This window comes from Hippocampus guttulatus, chromosome 19 (assembly GCF_054856545.1).
Source record: "Hippocampus guttulatus isolate MCC_2025c chromosome 19, RoL_Hgut_1.0, whole genome shotgun sequence".
NCBI classification, from domain to species: Eukaryota; Metazoa; Chordata; class Actinopteri; order Syngnathiformes; family Syngnathidae; genus Hippocampus; species Hippocampus guttulatus.
Window position 1 is genome coordinate 2,794,972 of NC_141279.1, and position 20,313 is coordinate 2,815,284.

At 40.0% G+C, this 20,313-nt stretch overlaps 3 protein-coding genes across 8 annotated transcripts; 2 read left to right on the plus strand and 1 right to left on the minus strand.

Annotated features, from left to right (window-relative positions):
• Positions 1 to 493: 493 nt before the first annotated feature.
• Positions 494 to 8,778, minus strand: maff (MAF bZIP transcription factor F). 4 transcript variants are annotated; one of them, XM_086139024.1, is made up of 4 exons: positions 8,628 to 8,743; positions 5,249 to 5,353; positions 4,737 to 4,833; positions 494 to 3,642 (listed from the first exon to the last, which is right to left on the minus strand). In XM_086139024.1, exons 3-4 carry the CDS (start codon positions 4,767 to 4,769, stop codon positions 3,199 to 3,201), a joined length of 477 nt encoding a protein of 158 aa, XP_085995150.1. In that variant the 5' UTR covers positions 4,770 to 4,833; positions 5,249 to 5,353; positions 8,628 to 8,743; the 3' UTR covers positions 494 to 3,198. The 4 variants fall into 4 exon arrangements, with proteins under 4 accessions (XP_085995150.1, XP_085995147.1, XP_085995149.1 ...); XM_086139021.1 differs by lacking the exon at positions 5,249 to 5,353 and having other exon boundaries at positions 8,628 to 8,778; XM_086139023.1 differs by lacking the exon at positions 8,628 to 8,743 and having other exon boundaries at positions 5,249 to 7,074.
• On the plus strand, positions 8,028 to 12,711 carry tomm22 (translocase of outer mitochondrial membrane 22 homolog (yeast)). Of its 3 annotated transcripts, none has more exons than XM_086139027.1 (5): positions 8,028 to 8,204; positions 10,498 to 10,607; positions 11,083 to 11,201; positions 11,330 to 11,447; positions 12,132 to 12,711. In XM_086139027.1, exons 2-5 carry the CDS (start codon positions 10,518 to 10,520, stop codon positions 12,204 to 12,206), a joined length of 402 nt encoding a protein of 133 aa, XP_085995153.1. In that variant the 5' UTR covers positions 8,028 to 8,204; positions 10,498 to 10,517; the 3' UTR covers positions 12,207 to 12,711. The 3 variants fall into 3 exon arrangements, with proteins under 3 accessions (XP_085995153.1, XP_085995154.1, XP_085995152.1); XM_086139028.1 differs by lacking the exon at positions 8,028 to 8,204 and adding an exon at positions 8,691 to 8,815; XM_086139026.1 differs by lacking the exon at positions 8,028 to 8,204 and having other exon boundaries at positions 10,226 to 10,607.
• Positions 12,712 to 12,758: 47 nt separating this feature from the next.
• On the plus strand, positions 12,759 to 14,544 carry dmc1 (DNA meiotic recombinase 1). The gene is made up of 5 exons (XM_086139029.1): positions 12,759 to 12,907; positions 13,339 to 13,412; positions 13,503 to 13,617; positions 13,826 to 13,886; positions 13,976 to 14,544. The coding sequence occupies exons 1-5, from the start codon at positions 12,802 to 12,804 to the stop codon at positions 14,283 to 14,285; spliced, it is 666 nt and encodes a 221-aa protein (XP_085995155.1). The 5' UTR covers positions 12,759 to 12,801; the 3' UTR covers positions 14,286 to 14,544.
• Positions 14,545 to 20,313: the final 5,769 nt, after the last annotated feature.

Here is a 20,313-nt window from a genome sequence, read left to right on the forward strand (position 1 = left end):
GGGTAATAAGTGTATTTGACATGGGTACGAACAAGAACACTCATCAATCCATTTTCTTCCCCTTTTCCAGGGTCAAGTCGCAGAAGTAGCAGCTTAGGCAACGAAGGCTCGTATTTTTCTCCCCCAGCCACTTCATCCAGCTCTTAAAATCAGAAAGATACATACGATACGTGTTCTCACCATACCTGCGTGGGTTTTCGATGGGTAATCCGGTTTCCTCCGACATGCCACCGTGCCGCCCTGATTGATCCCACAAGGCCTCAAATCCTCCTCATGTATTAATCCAGTCTTCCATGACTTGGCAGGAATGTGGGTGGACCTTACTAAAATGTGTCGGTGCACCGAAAGAAGTGTCCAGTGAACATATTTTTTCTTCATTTAAATAACAGTCTTAACCGACCTCCATCTAACCCCAGCCTTATCTACGCACAACACATCCGTTGCGTCAAACCTCTTCCTTCACTTCTGGGTCAACAACCAGAAAACCACACGGTTTTATGTACAATATGTACAACATTTATTATACTTAATATATAAAATAGATGATGTACTTCAATTTTCACAATAGAAAAAGTACAATAAATACAAAGACCATTTTTGTTTTGCAAGTATCACAAAACGTCCAGCACAATTTGACAAGAGGTGAGACATTGGAAATACAGATAATAAATGCTTTTTTTGGGAATAACCACACATATTCATAGAACTAAATATAAGCTTCGTATATTTGAATTATTTTTCAACACGAGTCTAATTGTGTCATGACGCCCGCCGATAAAATTGTAATAACTCATCTCTATGCAGGTTTTTCAAGTGAATACGCTTCACCCCTCAGTTTTCCCCGTCTTTTCTTTACCACTTTCTTTTTCCATCATTCGTCCATCTCCCGATCTCTCACTTCCTCATTTCTCTTCCTCTCTCTTTCAGCTCGGCCTTTCGCATTTTTCCACACCAATAACAAACCAAAGTAAAAAAAATAATAATAAAAATCCCTCCAGGAATCCACTATGGCAATCCAGTACAAATATGGCAAAAAACACACGTGCACGAATCATCACACAGCAACATGTCCAATGGCTTTGAGCATATTTCTACATCGCTAATAATTAAACATTTCGTGAAGTAGGAATCGTTGTCACACAATACAATTAGACATGAAAATATTCCCCCCCCCCCCCAAACTATGGAAGTACTGAAAACATACATGACGTCACAGCACTCAGTTAGCTTGTCTTGTCAAAATAACTACTTTTAAATACAAATAAAATATAGAATATATCTCTGATAAATGTCACTCAACATTGGCGTATTGACGGCACATACAAACATTACAAATAAGAACACGTAAAGAGGAATGTGGGCGGAGTGAGTCGCCGTGTTTTGAGCTAAACAAAAAGACCAACAGTGTGTTGGGGAGTCGAGCAGTCCTCGGGGGGGCTTTCAGCCGGTCCCACCGGCGGCGGGCGAGCCACACTGCAAACGCGTAGTAGAATCGTTACTGCGCGGTCGGAACTATCGGGCGAGTACGTCGTATGCTAGTATAGCCAAGACAGAAAAAAAAAAGTGTGATGGACGGTCAGCAGTTTTGGTTTGATACCTCCCACACGCACTGAAGGCACTGTGTCGGTGTACAAACCCTGAACATCAAGTCATCCTCAAGCAGTTCAAAAAAAAAAAAAAATCAACCCCAGCAACAATTGTAAATATATTCTGCTTTGAATACATATTACGGGACATATAAGCCTCCCACGACCCTGTTTTGCCATTAAGGGTAGCGGTAACAGAAAACAAAAATAACATGGAATGCAGAAGTTTGTAGAACCATGGGGGGAAGCTTAACTGCAAAGTTTTGGTGTTTTTTTTTTTTTAATTCATGTTTTTTTTTTTTGGTCACGTTCCCAAAAAGCAGAAGCGGAGGAAGCTTCACCCTTTCGGTCGCATAAAACAGCACCGGTGACAGTCGGATTGTGCTTGAGCTGCCAACAGTCAGCAAGGCTTGGCTTCAGTTAGTTTGACCGGTGTACAGTACTATGGAAAAGTCTTGTTTCAATTTTCATTTGCCAAAATTGGGATTAAAGGGGGGTGGGCGGGACGGAGGTCGACTGGTTAGCACGTCGGCTACACAGTGCAGGATTTATTAGTAACATCAATAGCATCTAGTTGCATTGTAATTGATGTTGTTGATTGAAACATGGTTCAAAGAATTAAGTTTTCCGTTTACAGGAGTAAAATAGTGAACATCTGCAAGTATTTGACACCACCCGCAATCGATGCCTCACAATAGCAGCAAAGGACTATTTTTTCGTCAAAATGAAGCTCCTCAACTCACTTCAGCGCCAGAATCCCACCAAAGCCAGTTTTGGCCAAAGCACACAAAGGTGATTTTTTTTAAGTTAAAAATGGGTGACCCCCCCACCCCCCCCCCCAAAAAAAATCTTCAAATATGGAAATTCCAAAACTGATTTTTGTAGGTTCATTGAACTACTTCATTCCGTGGCGCCAAAAAGCCCCCACGAACCACATGAGTAGCCCTTTCTAAAAATAGCTCACCAATGATTGGGACATTGTGATTTTTGAGGAATATTATACAAATTATTGTTTGAAAATGTAAAACATAATTTTTGAATTTTTTTTTTAGAAATAAAATCTATTATATTGTTGTTCCTCTGTCTCAAATTGTCATTAATTTCTAGAGGTCAAGCTTAAAAACAACAAATAAAAAGATCTCAAAAAAACAGAAAAAAGTAAAGATACATTTGAAATCAGCATCAAAAATACACTACAAGACAAAAAGTCATCTTGGACTAAAATGTGCTCTTGACCGGTGTAATTTGAGCATTTCAGAAGTGCGTATCAAACTGGGAGCCCTTCGCGACGATCAGTACCCAAGAAAGAACTCTTGGTAGGGAATGTGTCATTGAAGGGAAAGCGGTGATCGGTTTCAGACTTTTGCACAGTACTGTACATTCTAACCACGCAAAAAAAAAAAAAAAGTGAACGTTCGCCAATTACTAAGTAGCAAGCACTTCAACTGAGAAAGAAGCTCGACTGGTCCTTGATGATGTCACACCATGATAACTCCTGCATGTGGGTACAGCACTTTTTTGTCTCATCCTACCAATATTGTTCTTGCGTATGTTTGCGGATGTCTACGTACGTGTGTGTATGTCTCACAGCCCATCAGTCAGTTTATAGAGCCTAGGGAGATTCGTGGTCCCTCTGCGGCGGAGGCTGCGCCGGACTCTTGACGATGGTGATGACGGAGGCAGTGTTAAGGCGCGGCGCGGTGGCCAACAGGTTGCCCCCGCCGGCTTCCAGGCCCCTGGCGAACCTCTGCAGCGCGGCCAGGCGAGCGCCCAGGCCCTCCAGCTCTTTCCTCATGCCGGCGTTCTCGGCCCCCAACCGGTCCACTTCCCTCTGGAGCTCCATCTTCTGCTGTTCCAGAGCTTCGCGCTGGGACACTCGCTTGACCCGGCAGCTGGCGGCGTAGCCCCGGTTCTTCAAGGTGCGTCTGCGCTGCTTCAGCTTCTGGATCTCCTCGCGGGACATGCCCCGCAAATGCAGGTTGAGCTCCCGCACCGACAGCGACATGAGTTCGCTGTCTGACAGGAAGGGCACGTTCTCACCACATTCCTGCTTCACCTGAATGAGTGGAAGGATGACGACAGAAAATGCAAGTGGGTGAAAAAAAAAAAAAAGACACTCACACCTGACACACTAAAAAAAAAAAAAAGAAATAAATGCCGGCTTGTTTTCCTAACACGCTTGCAACAGCTTTACTGATAATCTGGTTACCCATTTATTGGTCGCGTTAACTCTTCATGATGGGTAGTTCTTACTCTTAGGTGGGTCCAAATCTTGAACCAAGGTGACCATGTCACAATATTTTGGGGGGGGGGGGGGGTTTCGCATTTGAAGTTTACAATGGAGTTGTGTTTTAATAGGTTTGAATGTGTTTAAAGTGAGTACTTTGTTAAATAGGTAAAAACATTTTTATATGGTCTCTACAGCAGTTTTTCAATTATTGTGCTGGTCTGGAAAGTATCACCATCACTAACGGGTTTTACTGTATTGTGCTGAACGATTTAATCATTTTTATTGTTTATTCTGCTGATTTTTGAAAAGAGATTTTGTTTGCAGTTTCCGTAGTTCAAAGAACTGCAATGCGCACACCAACAGTAAGGCCCCATAAATAGCTTTTGTAAAATTGCCCCATATTTCCACCCCCCTTTTTTTTTTTTTTTTTTACACGTCAACATATCATTAGACAAAGATAATAACATTCAACCCCCGCCCCCCATCCAACCCCCCAAAAATTCTCAATCATTCATCTGATTTTTCTCTCTATTTAAAGTTAAACAAATACGAGAAGGATAAAATATTGGAAAACGGTCAAAAGCTTTCCCCGCAATTCGGACGTGTACAAGAGTTAAGGTGACTCAAAAGGAAATTATTTTATTCATTCTCTATACTTTTTAAATTGATCGGCCCATTAACTCATTCAGTACCAGCCAATTCTAGACCAAGTCTGAAAAGACGTTTAAAAACGTCTTTGGGAGTGAATGAGTTAATAGGTTGTCCAAATTTTATTTCTGCCAAATATCCTAATCGGCACCGGCCTTAAAAAAAGATCCAGATTGGTCGGTCCTACTCAAAATCCCTGATTTTGCATTTGGTTGGGGGGGTTAAAATCTAAATAGAATGCGCTCAAACTGTTTCTTGCTTGTGCGTGTTACCTTCAGGGCTTTGCTGTTTCTTTCTGTCGTCATGATCCCACTCTCCTCGGGTTACCCCCCCCGCCCCCAAGAACCAGTCAGCACAGATTCAGATACTCTGAGAAGAAACAAACAGCATTCAGAAAAAATGTGTGTGTGTGTGTGTGTGTGTGTGTGTGTGTGTGTGCGTGTGTATGAGTGGTTTTTTTTTTTGTTTATTTGTTTTTAAGTAAGTGGTCACATGCGAGTCAGAGCATCACGCCGTTTTGTTTCATATCTAGCCTGACATTTACGTCCGCTCACAAGATCGCCGGTCATGCAAGTCAGAGAAAAGGAGAAGAAAGGCGCACAGCTCTCAGACATTCCTCCCTCCACGCGCGCTCTCGTCTAATTCCGTGGTTTGATATCAGAGGAAGTGTGTGTGTGTGTGTGTGTGTGTGTGTGTGTGTGTGTGTGTGTGTGTGTGTGTGTGTGTGTGCGTGAAAGTGACAGGCCCCTTTGTTGGCTGTTTGGTGCGGTAAGGGGGAAGTTACCATGGCTTTTTGGCCTTTTGCTTGCTCAAAGCAGGTGTCCTAAGCAACACTTCCTCCTGTCAACACACTGCCAACTGTCCAAAAGCGTACGCTTGGCGCCTGCCGCTGCAGAAAAATGTGATTTCGCTGTGGTACGTTTCAATTCAACATCAGCATGAAAATGATATTTTCTTGCACTTAACACCGCAATTGTGTTGCCCTTACAAAACACAACATTAACAGCACGTAAGTGTGCTGACAAATATATACTGTATGTCAAGAGATTGAGAAAGAGAAATGCAAAACTGTTGAGAATAAATGAATACATTTCCATGGAACACATTTTGGTTGTATATTGTAATCCCAACAGTGAGCTGCGTTTAATCGTAGATGACTTGACATCCTTGCTTCTCTGCCAACTGATCTTTATTCCTTTCTGGGCCATGTGTTTGCGGAGCATTATGGTGGCACGAGTATTTGGCACGTCTGCCTCAGCGTTCTGACGTCCGGGATTCATGTGAGCTTTTTCCCCCCTGAAGACTCTTAAAACGAGTGAATGTGACGATTAATTGTTGCTTTTCGATTTGTGCACTATGATTGGCTGGTAACCAGTTTGGTGTCTCCTCTGCCCCTACGCCAGAGTCAGCTGGAATTCTCCATCTTAGCCGCGACCCCAACGATCTAATGCTAATTGCTAATGCATAATGCAAAATGACACAAACTGGCTCACGACACTAACACCAGTGTTGCGGAAGTTAAGACGCTTTAGGCAACAGATATTTGAGCACAAATGGTGCGACAACACATGTAAACAGACAATATAAAAATTTTCTCGGGCTATAGTCTTTATCCTCTGCAAAACAAACGAAATACAGCTTACCGAGTTAATTAGGTGTAAAACTCTGAAGTGAATTATGTATGTCTGTATTATGCGGCCCTCCTGTGGCATAATTGCAGTGATCACTGCAGCACGAAATCATGATGCAAAAAGTGCGTATTGTACAACACTGTTGTGTTCTTTTTTTTTTGTTTCACAAAAAAAAATGACATCAGAGATCAAATTAAACTCACCGCTATAAGAAGTGTGAAATCAAACATTAAACCACAGAGTCATTTAAGACTTATTAAACAAAATGAAAATGAGTACAGTCTTATTCACAGATTTCACACCACAAATATTTCCGAATGATGAAGGGACAAATGCTACCACTTTGTTGCGTTAACCAAAATAGAATAAGCCAAACTCAAACTAAGTATGGGCATTTGGGTAACATGGAACTCATGCTTACATTAGCAGAAGTGTTTGTTTAACCGCGCGGCGTCTTTGAGCAGCTCTATTTAGAAACGTTATCGTCTTATCTAACATTAAGTCCACACAGGCCGTGTGTGACTTCCTACATTCCTCTTAAGGTCAGTTGTTTTCGGGTGGGGGTCGGCCTGCGGGTTATGTCGGGTCACTGTCACGATGACTTTAACGAGAGGTTTTATGCCGGGGCTAGAAAAAGCACGCAGGCCTATAGTGGCAACAGTGTCTGCGGCATGGCGACAATACCTTTCATTGTGTGAGGCGGTTAATTTTTTTTTTCTCTCTCTCATGTTGAGCAGAGAAGGAAGTGTGCTTCGTGTGAAAGAATTGTCAGCGCACACTTCCTTGTTGATGTTGACCTTCCGTTATTTCACCTCAGTAAGCACTTCGATCCCCATAAAGCACGTGATGAGGTATCTCAATTAGATTTGTTCAACGAGGTGTGTCAGAAAAATTCTGGGATTGTGCCTCGTGACTGCTCACAATGCGCCCGAGCATCTGACAGTTCCTGGCAGAGAGGAACATCACCGTGCTGCAGTAATCTCCCCACTCGCCCACCCTGAGTCTGACCCCCCCCCCCCCCCCCCCCGCCCCCCTTGTTTTTTAAGATACAGGAGGTCTTCAATGGGATCCGTTTTGAAAATGTGAATGACATCATGAGGCCCGTGAGAACGGAGCTGCGGCTGATCTCCCCAGGGGGGCATGAGGGAGAGAAGGCTTGAAGAGTGCGGTAGTTGTAGTTTTGGAATTGAAATACCCTGAACTTTTCTGACGCACCTTGTTGTGTGGATTCAATATACTCAGCGATTATCAACGTTTTTAATCGTGTTACATTTGTGTGTTCCTGGCAATCCAATAGGTTCTGATGGACATGAAATCGAAAGAAAGGCTCAAGAAAAGGCCACCAAACCTAATTTGGTATGTAGACTCTGCGAAACGACAGGATTAAATATGTAAGACATCTAATCTACATAATTCATGCAGTGCACAAGAAATTTATAGAGACAAGGGCAGTGTCTGTGTCGGTGTATTCTACACTATTCGTTTGCTTTTGTAATGAATCTCATTGTGAAAGGGCTGAATGGACACCCTGTACTTTCTCCAGCAAGTATGATAATGATCTATTTTATTCACTTTCATTTTCTTTCTTCCTTTATGAAATAGCTCGTCGCTCATTTGGTGTTTACCTGAACTAACCTGCTGGCGTTCGGTGTCGTTTTACACCACATTCCAAGTACATTAGCGAACACTACTTGGAGGCAGAAATTCGGTCAGTTCGGCGTAAATCCATTTTCCTCAACGGTGGACGAGCTCAAAGCACGTGTGGGCTTCCGACATAAGGAACGACTACTGTTTATAATATGAAACCGACAACGCTCTGTAATTTTGCATACAGTTGCTGGAATTTCCCGAAAAGCGTGGGGCATGAAGTGGCCGCAACCGCACAAGGCGTCCCAACAGCCGGTGGGACTGTAAACTGTCGTTTCGTAAAGTCATGGTGATTCAGCAATACACCAATCGCCCCGCTAAAAGCTAAACCGGCCTCGACCAGTCAACAATCCAAGCAAAACTAGCCCGTGATCCGTTGCTATTTTTGTCACAAGACGACGGGATATCCGCGCATATGCTCGGCTAAAAATACCACCTAAGAAGGGCTGTTCGGTTTTACATGTAAGTTTACCGAACCCGAGAGCAACAAGCGAACGCAACGTCGCCACGCAACAGCGACACTATTTTAAAACGCTAGCAATGCCTCGTATGTAAACTACTCAATAGAAAATATTTTCATTTCCACTTCCTTCTGTATGGCAGACGAGCTGGCCAGTTTAGGGTAGTAAACAGCCAGAGATGTATTCGACATCCATTTTAGCATGACTGTAAAACTGTGATGTTATTACATATGCTGGAGCGAGTAATTACACCCATTACGAAATCCAATTTGTTCGGCTAATAGCGCGATGTATTATTATTATTAGTGACAGAGAATATACATCAGCCACGCTGTTTTTAACGTGCTAGTAATTCGAGCTATTAGCATCTTTAGCATCAGTGGTGTCGGCTACGAAAGATTAAAGTAAACAGCTGCCCACTCACTTGTCCTTGGGTTGTTTAGCGAATTCCCGATGATTACGCTTCCTCCGGGGTTAAGTTCTTGTTGGGATCGACTCGCAAAAAAACTATTCAGTGGCTGCGTAGTTCTGAAATGTGACAATTTCACCACTGCCTCGAAGCGACAAAATGTCAGTCCGCCTTTTCCCGGAATGACTTCGCTGCTCTCTGAGGTGGGATTCTTTCATTCATAAAAAAAGAGAAAAAAAAACAAGCTACAATGACGTCAGGGTCAAAGAATGAGGGCGGAGTTACGTCCGCCCCCGCCGCGTACTCCGCGAGGATGTAAACAAGGAATCCCTACATCCCTCCAAAAAACAGGAATAAAAACCCTGACTATTTACGTGAACGTAGAAAAGTCAGACATGCTTTCAACATCAGACAAATGTGAGAGTTTAAGTAAATGTTGCGTAACTTTGTCAAGTTAATATTTTACAGCTTGTTATCGTTTTGGTCATGTCAAGGAGTCGTGCCACGCTTTGCAAACTTTTGAAAATTTTCAAACGGACAGAGAGATAAACCAGGTCATTCGTTTCCCCCCTAAAATTAACTAAAAGGTCGTCTTTTATTCTATATTTAGTTTAATTCAAACAATCGGTTCATTGATTTGGCGTGGGTAATTATTTGAAAAACGTTTATTTTTAAATATTGAAATAAGATAGGAGAGATAAGTTTCACATTGTTGATTTAACTTATTTTAAAACGAAATGAATACGAAAACAAGAATGATTTATTGTACTCATGTTTTCATTGGTTTTGAATAATACATTTACCAATATTAGAAAAATAAACGGGCATCTCAGTGAGATGGGTGTCAGCTGGCATGGAGCAAGAAGGGTCGCCAGTGACCGGAACAAATGGAGGAGGCTCGTCGCCCAATGTTCCAAATAGGAGCGGGCGGAACTAACTAACTAACTAACTAAAACGGGCATTATTTTATTTGTATCTTTTTAGATGTTAGAAAATCTAATTAAAATGAACAATTCATGAAATAAAATTAATGCATCAATAATAAATAGGATCCTTAAATATGAATTACAAAATATTTTTAAAATAATAAACTAAAAATATAGCAATGGTAAAATAAACACTTTGTTTATTTTAGAACCACGTTTGAAATGATAACAAAAACTTAGTAAAATAGATATGCACAGTACATAATGTTTATTTTTACTCATGCTTTCATCGTGTTAATTTTACAAATGTTCTAAGAACACAACAACAAATCAATTTTAAACAAACAATTTTAGGGGAAATGGCTACATTAATGCAACATGTATTACATGACGTTAATGATCATGTAAATGCTCAGTGTGGAGTATCGTGTAGTTAAACATCAAAGAGTGTCATAACCGTATTGAGTCGACACGGCCTAAGATACTATTATACTGTATACTTTGTCTAAAAATGTGTTCCTATTCAGTACAATGTGACATATTCACACCATGTACCTTGGTCAGAGTACTGTTTACACTCAGGATCGAGCTAAATGCTTTAAAGTGTTTTGGATCCATGCTCAGCCGATGTTCCATAAGGGAACTGGTTTAGCAAAAACAAGTTATTTTTGGTCAGTTCAAAACATCATCAGTGGTTGCATTAAGTCATCCAGACGCTAGAGAGCGCTGCTTTATTTAGCCGACGTACCAAATGACCTTGTCAGCTGACGTCACCGAAACTGACGCGCACACACGCATGCGTTCCGCCGGTGACCTCAGAGTCGCATAGATGCACGTTTGCTAGCATTAGTTGTAGCATTAGCAGTTAAAATTTTTGTTATTGAACAATCGACATCGTTGTGTTGTTTGTCGAGCTCGGTTGCATTGCGCGCTGCTTGACCGACGAGACATTTTTGTAGCGTGACAGAAGAGCGAACACATGGCCGGAATCGAGGAGCTTTCCCCGGCTGCGGGCCCGGTGGCTACCCGGCCACCTGAGGACGAAATCGACGACGACGATGACGATGATGTGGGTTCCCAATCAGTCTATGGTTCATGTTTAACTTATTTTTGAAACAAAGTTGGATTTATTTGTTTGGAGTTTCGATCTAAAGCAGGAGTAACTCTGCAGTCAAGCTAAGTAGCGAGCTCACTTCTTGAGAATCAGACTGTTGCTAAGTCTACGTTACTAAACTTTATTCAACCAAGGCATACACGGTATTTCCTAATGACCAAAAAACCTACGTCACACCACCGATTAAAAATGTCATGGAAAGAGGATGAACACGTTAATTGCCATCTAATGGAAGAGCACATAATTTTTCTACTTGCCATTATCCGTCTGAGGCTTAGTTAAATGAATGAAGAATCGAAAGCAATCATTCTTGGGTCAAGTGAAGTACAATTAACGAGTATTTTAGGATATTTTGTTACACATCAAATAAAATGGAAATAAGACTTGGGTGAGGTAATAGGTGGCTCTGTTGGGTGTGTTTTTCTTTTAGCTTGATGAGACCCTGGTAGAGAGGTTGTGGGGCCTGACAGAGATGTTTCCTGACACAGTCCGCACAGCTGCTGAGTTCTCAGCACAGTGTTCGGTCTCACTGGCCAAGAAGTTTTACAGGTATATTTGCTTCCATTTTTGTAGTCGAGCCCGCCGACAGCCGTCGGGTCTATCCTTGCATCATTGTTCATTTTTTTTCACGTTCAAATGCCAAGGGTTCTGATGCTTTCCATCATGCTCTATTCAAGTTTTTCTCGCTCGGCCCTCTGGGTGGGAACAACTTCCTTCATGATCCTGGTGTTGCCTGTGGTGTTTGAAACAGAGCGGCTACAGCTGGAGCAGCAGCAGTTACAGCAGCAGAGACAGGTGATTTGTACATCGCAAACAACCATTTCAACATGACAATATATGGGATTACTTTAATTGTACCCAGAGCTGAAAATGTGTAAATATGTGTGAAAGCCATTTGCTTTTCTGCCCCATAATAAAATGTTGTCTCCTTGAGTGAAAATACATTGGAATCAGTATGGGCACTTGCGTGATGGGGAAGTGGAGTGTATATGGTTAAGTTAGCCGGCAGTGGCTTTACGCATGCTCTATTCATTTGCAGTGTGGACTCCAATGTCTTCCTAAACTGCTAGGAGGAAGTCTCACAGTCTCTAGAAAGCTTCAATAACATAATCATAGCTTTTATTTGGACTAGTCGTCGGAGATGTTGCTAAATATGGTGGCAAACCTGTTAAATTGGCAAAACTGTGAGCATCCATTCGCTTGGTCTACCTTCCGGTTGTCATGGTCATGAAATTGGTACCTGGCATTTGCACAAGGTAGACTCCCACCCCCAAAACGGTGTGATTTGACCCAGCGTGTGACAATTGGTAAGAAAAATAACCCCATCTGGTGGCAGCAATGAAGTACTGCTAACCAATTCAGTATGCCACATTTTTTGGACCCATGAATAAAATCCATACGTTGTTACCACCTCATGTTTTTTAAGAGTCTAATCGAAATGGATGGTACCCGATTAACATGTAACATTTTTCTCCTTAGATCTTGTTGGGGCCCAACACCGGAATCTCTGGTGGGATGCCAGGCATGATGCCGTCAGCCCCGGGAAAGATCTGAGGACCGTGCGTTGTCCACTTCAAGCTTGGATGTGCTGTCACAATAATGCTGGGCTTGTGGCCGCAAGGGGAGACATAGAGACTGTGCAGAAACGCAAAGAACTGCTGCAACAAACAAATTTTTAAAAAGGCCTAAGCTTGACACAGGTCTTCACATATGTGTTTCACTGTCTCTCCTTCCTCCAACAGCATGCAGAGACTGATTTTCAGGAGCACTGCTTCCATCTTTTTTTTCTTTTAAATATATGTATAAATGCGTTTAGCATCCTGACTTGAGTGTTGTAAGGGAAATGAGGAAAATGGGCTAAAGTGAAGGAAGGGGCAGTTAAAGGTTACACACTTAGTAAGCTTTCTGTGTTCTGAAATGGCTTCCATGATCTGAATCATTCCTCCACATGTAAGAGCAAGATATGTATGCTGGTCCGAGTCATGTGGTGACATTATTACATTTAATATTTGCTGGAAGGAAATAAACATGTCTCGGAAGCTTCTGAGATCTTAATGAGGCTCTGCTTGCTGGGTGTTGCCTTGACAATTTTGTTCACGTTTTGTGTTTTTTTGCTTCCCTCTTTTTTTTTTCTTTTCAATTGCCCTTAATGAATGTCGATTGCAGTTGCCCCGATAGAGTGAGAGACATTGCTGCGAGGTTTAATGTGGACCACGATGCCGTCCTTAATGTTCTACATCCTCGAGCCTATACGAGTAAGAATATAGATCAAAATATAAATGTTGTCCATGACGAATGGGTATTTGAATTAATTACTTTGATGGAATTTTGGAAAAATTAGCAAACAATGTCAGTCTGTATTACAAGATTACAAGATGTATTATATGTCCTTCCATGGACATATAAAGGCAAGAATTCATCCTCACATTCACACCAAGGGACAATTAATAGATTTACAGACATCTCCCTTTCGTGACGGTCTGAGCTCCAAATAATCGGCCACTTTTGTGGTGTTCAACTTTGGGGGTTCTGCTGCATGAGGCGAACTTGTGAGTGAAAAGGCCCAAGTTTAAGGGATGTTAGTATGGGGAACCTCACCTCATTCAATCATTTTCTGATACTGTACACTGATTTTCGATGCCTCTTGTTGATAGTAACCGGAGTCCTTTTTTTGCGCTTCCTCCAGGTGAACATCAGATGGAGCTATTGGACTTTGTGGCAGCCAAATTTTATGAGGAAAGAGAGGCCTTCAAGCTTTTGGTGAGGAGCAACTTTATTATTGAGTGCTGGGCTTTAAATTTTCATGATGTGGTTCATCCAGTTGAGGTTTCTCATATGTGTGCTCTTTAGATTATTGACACCATCGTGGCTCTGTTCAGAGATGACTTCCCAGGCCCAGGTCAATTGGCAGAGAGGCAGCAGAAACTGGCCCAGATGCTCTCCAGGCTGAAAAAAATCCCTGAAGGTCTAAACCGGCACTGCGTTTCTTTCATAGGAGTGTGGATGCTATCGCTGAGGAGACTAGATTTTAATCTGCACAGTTTAGTCTCTTTTTAGGTTTGTATTTCCAAGAATGTTTCAACTACATTTGGGAATCTTGAGAAGTAGTAGAAGGGAAGCAGGATGGAGGAATTCAAAAAACAAGTTAAAAGATTTTTTCCCCCCACACTGAGAGTATAATGTTGCAGTTTTTGTGACCAACCAAACGACCGCTCATCCTGGCGCCAGGATGACGTAAGAGATGAAACGTTTGCACGTTCACATTTGGTTGAACATTTGTGAGGGGCTATGACAAAGCAGTTTTGGATTTATTCCCATTGTAGATTCCAAGGTGATCTGGAGAAGCTGATCGGCGGGCACACCGTGGGCGACGCTTCCACCACAAGGTTGAGTCTGAGGAAGGGACGCGCTGAGATGAGAATTGCCAAAATATTTAAGAGGTATAGCAATGCATCACCTTCACAACAAAATCACAGATTGAAACTCTGTATTCATTCCACAAGCATATGCATGATTTTCAAATGTCTTTATTTGTTTTGCCAGCCCACATATCAGTGTTGTGTCCAAGGACCGGCAACCCGAGGCCAAGGACTTGACTCCGAGGCCAAGGCCAAGGACTTGTATAGTAGCTAAAAAAAACGACCATGTTTAGTAAGGCGTTTTTAGCCGAAAAAAACGACCATGTACATAGTCAGCCGTTTTTAGCCCAAAAACATGACCATTTGTAGTAAGGCGTTTTTAGCCGAAAACCCCCCACTATGTACAGTAAGGCGTTTTTTGATGAAAAAAACGACCAAAAGTAAGGCGTTTTAACAAAAAAAAAACCCCCCACCATGTATAGTAAGGCGTTTTTAGCCCGAAATAAACGACATAGTATAGTAAGGCGTTTTTAGGCCGCAAAAAACGACATAGTATGGTAAGGCGTTTTTAAGCCGAAAAAAACAACATAGTATAGTAAGGCGTTTTTAGCAAAAAAAAACGACATAGTATAGTAAGGCGTTTTTCAACGAAAAAAAAACATGTATAGCAAGGCGTTTTAACCCGAAAAAAACGACCATGTATTGTAAGGCGTTTTTAGCCGAAAAAAACTACCATGTACATAGTCAGCCGTTTTTAGCAAAAAAAACGACCATGTATAGTAAGGCGTTTTTAAGCCGAAAAAACCGACATAGTATAGTAAGGCGTTTTTAGCTAAAAAAAACGGCATAGTAAGGCGTTTTTAGGCTGAAAAAAACGACATAGTATAGTAAGGCGTTTTTAGGCCGAAAAAAACGACATAGTATAGTAAGGCGTTTTTAGGCCGAAAAAACGACATAGTAAGGCGTTTTTAGCAAAAAAAAACGACATAGTATAGTAAGGCGTTTTTCAACGAAAAAAAACGACATAGTATAGTAAGGCGTTTTTAGTAAAAAAAACGACATAGTATAGTAAGTCGATTTTAAGCCGAAAAAAAACGACTTGGTATAGTAAGGCGTTTTTAGGCCGAAAAACCCCCGACATAGTATAGTAAGGCGTTTTTAGGCCTAAAAAAACGACATAGTAAGGCGTTTTAAAGGCCGAAAAAAACCAACATAGTATATTAAGGCGTTTTTAGCTAAAAAAAAAACGACCATGTATAGTAAGGCGTTTTTAAGCCGAAAAAAACATGTATAGCAAGGCGTTTTAACCCGAAAAAAACGACCATGTATTGTAAGGCGTTTTTAGGCCGAAAAAAAACGACATAGCAAGGCGTTTTTAGGCTGAAAAAAACGACATAGTATAGTAAGGCGTTTTTAGCTAAAAAGAGGCGTTTTTAGGCCGAAAAAAATGACATAGTATAGTAAGGCATTTTTAGGCCGAAAAAAACGACATAGTATATAGTAAGGCTATTTTAGCCCGAAAAAAATGACATATATAGTAAGGCGTTCTAAGGCCGAAAAAAACGACAGTATAGTAAGGCGTTTTTAGGCCGAAAAAAACGACCATGTATATAGTAAGGCATTTTTGGCCGGAAAAAAAACTGCAGCGTGTGGTGTTGAATTTTCAAACATCACCAAGCGGGGATTGAACCCAGGTTGTTTGGACCGAAAGCCAGCATTTGTACCTCTACACCACAAGTGACTGTGACTTACTCTGCTTTATAGGTGTATTTGACATGCAGAGTTTCCAGGAAAAAGTAATTGTTTGTTGTTGTATTTTCAAACATCCCTGAGCAGGACTTGAACCCAGGTTGTTTGGACCGAAAGCCAGCATTTGTACCTCTACACCACAAGTGACTGTGACCTGCTCTGCACTATAGGTGTATTTCACATGCATTTTTGAGGGTTTTCAGAAAAAGTGAGTAAGTGTTTGGTGTTGTGTTTTGACACATCACCAAGCGGGGATTGAACCCAGGTTGTTTGGACCGAAAGCCAGCATTTGTACCTCTACACCACAAGTGACTGTGACTTACTCTGCTTTATAGGTGTATTTGACATGCAGAGTTTCCAGGAAAAAGTAATTGTTTGGTGTTGTATTTTCAAACATTTCTGAGCAGGATTTGAACCCAGGTTGGCTGGACCGAAAGCCCGCATTTGTACCTCTATACCACCAGTGACTGTGATTTGCTCTGCACTATAGGTGTATTTCACATGCACTTTTGAGGGTTTTCAGAGTAAGTGTTTGGTGTTGTGTTTTGACACATCACTAAGCAGGGCTTGAACCAGCGTTGTCTGTACTGAAGCCAAGGCGTTTTTAGGCCGAAAAACACGACATAGTATATACATTTTTTTCGGTTAAAAACGACATACTATAGTATGTCGTTTTCTTCGGCTAAAAACGACATACTATACTATGTCATTTTTTTTCGGCTCAAAAACGACATACTATACTACTATACTTCTTCTTTCTGCTCAAAAACGACATACTATAGTATGTCGTTTTTTTCGGCTCAAAAACGACATACTATATAGTATGTCGTTTTTTTCGGCTCAAAAACGACATACTATACTATGTCGTTTTTTTTCGGCTCAAAAACGACAAACTATACTACTATACTTCTTCTTTCTGCTCAAAAACGACATACTATAGTATGTCGTTTTTTTCGGTTAAAAACGACATACTATATAGTATGTCGTTTTTTTCGGCTCAAAAACGACATACTATACTATGTCATTTTTTTTCGGCTCAAAAACGACATACTATACTACTATACTTCTTCTTTCTGCTCAAAAACGACATACTATAGTATGTCGTTTTTTTCGGTTAAAAACGACATACTATATAGTATGTCGTTTTTTTCGGCTCAAAAACGACATACTATAGTATGTCTTTTTTGAGCCGAAAAAAACGACAGTGTAGTATGTCGTTTTTAACCGAAAAAAACGACATAGTATAGTATGTCGTTTTTGAGCCGAAGAAAACGACATAGTATAGTATGTCGTTTTTGAGCCGAAAAAAACGACATAGTATAGTATGTCGTTTTTAAGGCGTTTTTGATCCGAAAAAAACGACATACTATAGTATGTCGTTTTTAACCGAAAAAAACGACATAGTATAGTATGTCGTTTTTGAGCCGAAAAAAACGACATACTATAGTATGTCGTTTTTGAGCCGAAAAAAACGACATAGTATAGTAAGGCGTTTTTTTTTCGGCTCAAAAACGACATACTATAGTATGTCGTTTTTTTCGGTTAAAAACGACATACTATAGTATGTCGTTTTTTTCGGCTCAAAAACGACATACTATAGTATGTCGTTTTCTTCGGCTCAAAAACGACAAACTATACTATGTCGTTTTTTTCGGATCAAAAACGCCTTAAAAACGACATACTATACTATGTCGTTTTTTTCGGCTCAAAAACGACATACTATACTATGTCGTTTTCTTCGGCTCAAAAACGACATACTATACTGTCGTTTTTTTCGGCTCAAAAAAGACATACTATAGTATGTCGTTTTTGAGCCGAAAAAAACGACATACTATAGTATGTCGTTTTTAACCGAAAAAACGACATACTATAGTATGTCGTTTTTGAGCAGAAAGAAGAAGTATAGTAGTATAGTATGTCGTTTTTGAGCCGAAAAAAAATGACATAGTATAGTATGTCGTTATTGAGCCGAAAAAAACGACATAGTATAGTATGTCGTTTTTAAGGCGTTTTTGAGACAAAAAAACGACATAGTATAGTATGTCGTTTTTGAGCCGAAGAAAACGACATACTATACTATGTCGTTTTTTTGTCTCAAAAACGACATAGTATAGTATGTCGTTTTTTTTCGGCTCAAAAACGACATACTATAGTATGTCGTTTTCTTCGGCTAAAAACGACATACTATAGTATGTCGTTTTTTTCGGCTCAAAAACGACATACTATACTATGTCGTTTTTTTTCGGCTCAAAAACGACATACTATACTATGTCGTTTTTTTTCGGCTCAAAAACGACATAGTATAGTATGTCGTTTTTTTTGGCTCAAAAACGACATACTATAGTATGTCGTTTTCTTCGGCTAAAAACGACATACTATACTATGTCGTTTTTTTTCGGCTCAAAAACGACATACTATACTACTATACTTCTTCTTTCGGCTCAAAAACGACATACTATAGTATGTCGTTTTTTTCGGCTCAAAAACGACATACTATAGTATGTCGTTTTCTTCGGCTCAAAAACGACAAACTATACTATGTCGTTTTTTTCGGATCAAAAACGCCTTAAAAACGACATACTATACTATGTCGTTTTTTTCGGCTCAAAAACGACATACTATACTATGTCGTTTTTTTCGGTTAAAAACGACATACTATAGTATGTCGTTTTTTTCGGATCAAAAACGCCTTAAAAACGACATACTATATATACTATGTCGTTTTTGAGCCGAAAAAATCGACATACTATAGTATGTCGTTTTTGAGCCGACATAGTATAGTATGTCGTTTTTAACCGAAAAAACGACATACTATACTATGTCGTTTTTGAGCCGAAAAAAAACGACATAGTATAGTATGTCGTTTTCTTCGGCTCAAAAACGACATACTATAGTATGTCGTTTTTTTCGGTTAAAAACGACATACTATAGTTTGTCGTTTTTTTCGGCTCAAAAACGACATACTATAGTATGTCGTTTTCTTCGGCTCAAAAACGACAAACTATACTATGTCGTTTTTTTCGGATCAAAAACGCCTTAAAAACGACATACTATAGTATGTCGTTTTTTTCGGCTCAAAAACGACATACTATAGTATGTCGTTTTTTTTTCGGCTCAAAAACGACATACTATAGTATGTCGTTTTCTTCGGCTCAAAAACGACATAGTATAGTTTTTAAGGCGTTTTTGAGACAAAAAAACGACATACTATAGTATGTCGTTTTTGAGACAAAAAAACGACATACTATACTATGTCGTTTTTTTGTCTCAAAAACGCCTTAAAAACGACATACTATACTATGTCGTTTTTTTCGGCTCAAAAACGACATACTATACTATGTCGTTTTTTTCGGCTCAAAAACGACATACTATAGTATGTCGTTTTTTTCGGCTCAAAAACGACATACTATAGTATGTCGTTTTCTTCGGCTCAAAAACGACAAACTATACTATGTCGTTTTTTTCGGCTCAAAAAAGACATACTATAGTATGTCGTTTTTTTCGGCTCAAAAACGACATACTATAGTATGTCGTTTTCTTCGGCTCAAAAACGACATACTATACTATGTCGTTTTTTTGTCTCAAAAACGACATACTATACTATGTCGTTTTTTTTCGGCTCAAAAACGACATACTATAGTATGTCGTTTTCTTCGGCTAAAAACGACATACTATAGTATGTCGTTTTTTTCGGCTCAAAAACGACATACTATACTATGTCGTTTTTTTTCGGCTCAAAAACGACATAGTATAGTATGTCGTTTTTTCGGTTAAAAACGACATACTATACTATGTCGGCTCAAAAACGACATACTATAGTATGTCGATTTTTTCGGCTCAAAAACGACATAGTATAGTATGTCGTTTTTAAGGCGTTTTTGATCCGAAAAAAACGACATAGTATAGTTTGTCGTTTTTGAGCCGAAGAAAACGACATACTATAGTATGTCGTTTTTAACCGAAAAAAACGACATAGTATAGTATGTCGTTTTTAAGGCGTTTTTGATCCGAAAAAAACGACATAGTATAGTTTGTCGTTTTTGAGCCGAAGAAAACGACATACTATAGTATGTCGTTTTTGAGCCGAAAAAAACGACATACTATAGTATGTCGTTTTTAACCGAAAAAAACGACATACTATAGTATGTCGTTTTTGAGCCGAAGAAAACGACATACTATACTATGTCGTTTTTGAGCCGAAAAAAACGACATAGTATAGTATGTCGTTTTTGAGCCGAAAAAAACACCTTACTATACTATGTCGTTTTTTTTAGCTAAAAACGCCTTACTATACTATGCCGTTTTTTTCATGTTAAAATCGCATTACTATACTATGTCATTTTTTTCGTCTTGAAAACGCCTTACGATACTATGTCGTTTTTTCGGCCTAAAAACACCTTACTACACTATGTCTTTTTTTTCGGGCTAAAAACCCCCTACTATACTATGTCGTTTTTTACGGGCTAAAAACGCCTTACTATACTATGTCGTTTTTTACGGGCTTAAAACGCCTTACTATATATACTATGTCGTTTTTTTCGGCCTAAAAACGC

What these genes read in the sequence shown, in the direction of transcription:
- maff (XM_086139021.1), bottom strand. Translation starts at nt 4,769, where the DNA reads ATGACGACAGAAAGAAACAGCAAAGCCCTGAAG. An exon ending in GAAACAGCAAAGCCCTGAAG is followed by an intron (nt 3,643 to 4,736) that starts GTAACACGCACA and finishes CCACTCATTCAG; the next exon opens with GTGAAGCAGGAATGTGGTGA.
- tomm22 (XM_086139027.1), top strand. Translation starts at nt 10,518, where the DNA reads ATGGCCGGAATCGAGGAGCTTTCCCCGGCTGCGGGCCCGGTGGCTACC. An exon ending in ACGACGACGATGACGATGAT is followed by an intron (nt 10,608 to 11,082) that starts GTGGGTTCCCAA and finishes TTTTTCTTTTAG; the next exon opens with CTTGATGAGACCCTGGTAGA. An exon ending in CTGGCCAAGAAGTTTTACAG is followed by an intron (nt 11,202 to 11,329) that starts GTATATTTGCTT and finishes GCTCTATTCAAG; the next exon opens with TTTTTCTCGCTCGGCCCTCT.
- dmc1 (XM_086139029.1), top strand. Translation starts at nt 12,802, where the DNA reads ATGAATGTCGATTGCAGTTGCCCCGATAGAGTGAGAGACATTGCTGCG. An exon ending in GAGAGGCCTTCAAGCTTTTG is followed by an intron (nt 13,413 to 13,502) that starts GTGAGGAGCAAC and finishes TGTGCTCTTTAG; the next exon opens with ATTATTGACACCATCGTGGC. An exon ending in CATCCTGGCGCCAGGATGAC is followed by an intron (nt 13,887 to 13,975) that starts GTAAGAGATGAA and finishes TTCCCATTGTAG; the next exon opens with ATTCCAAGGTGATCTGGAGA.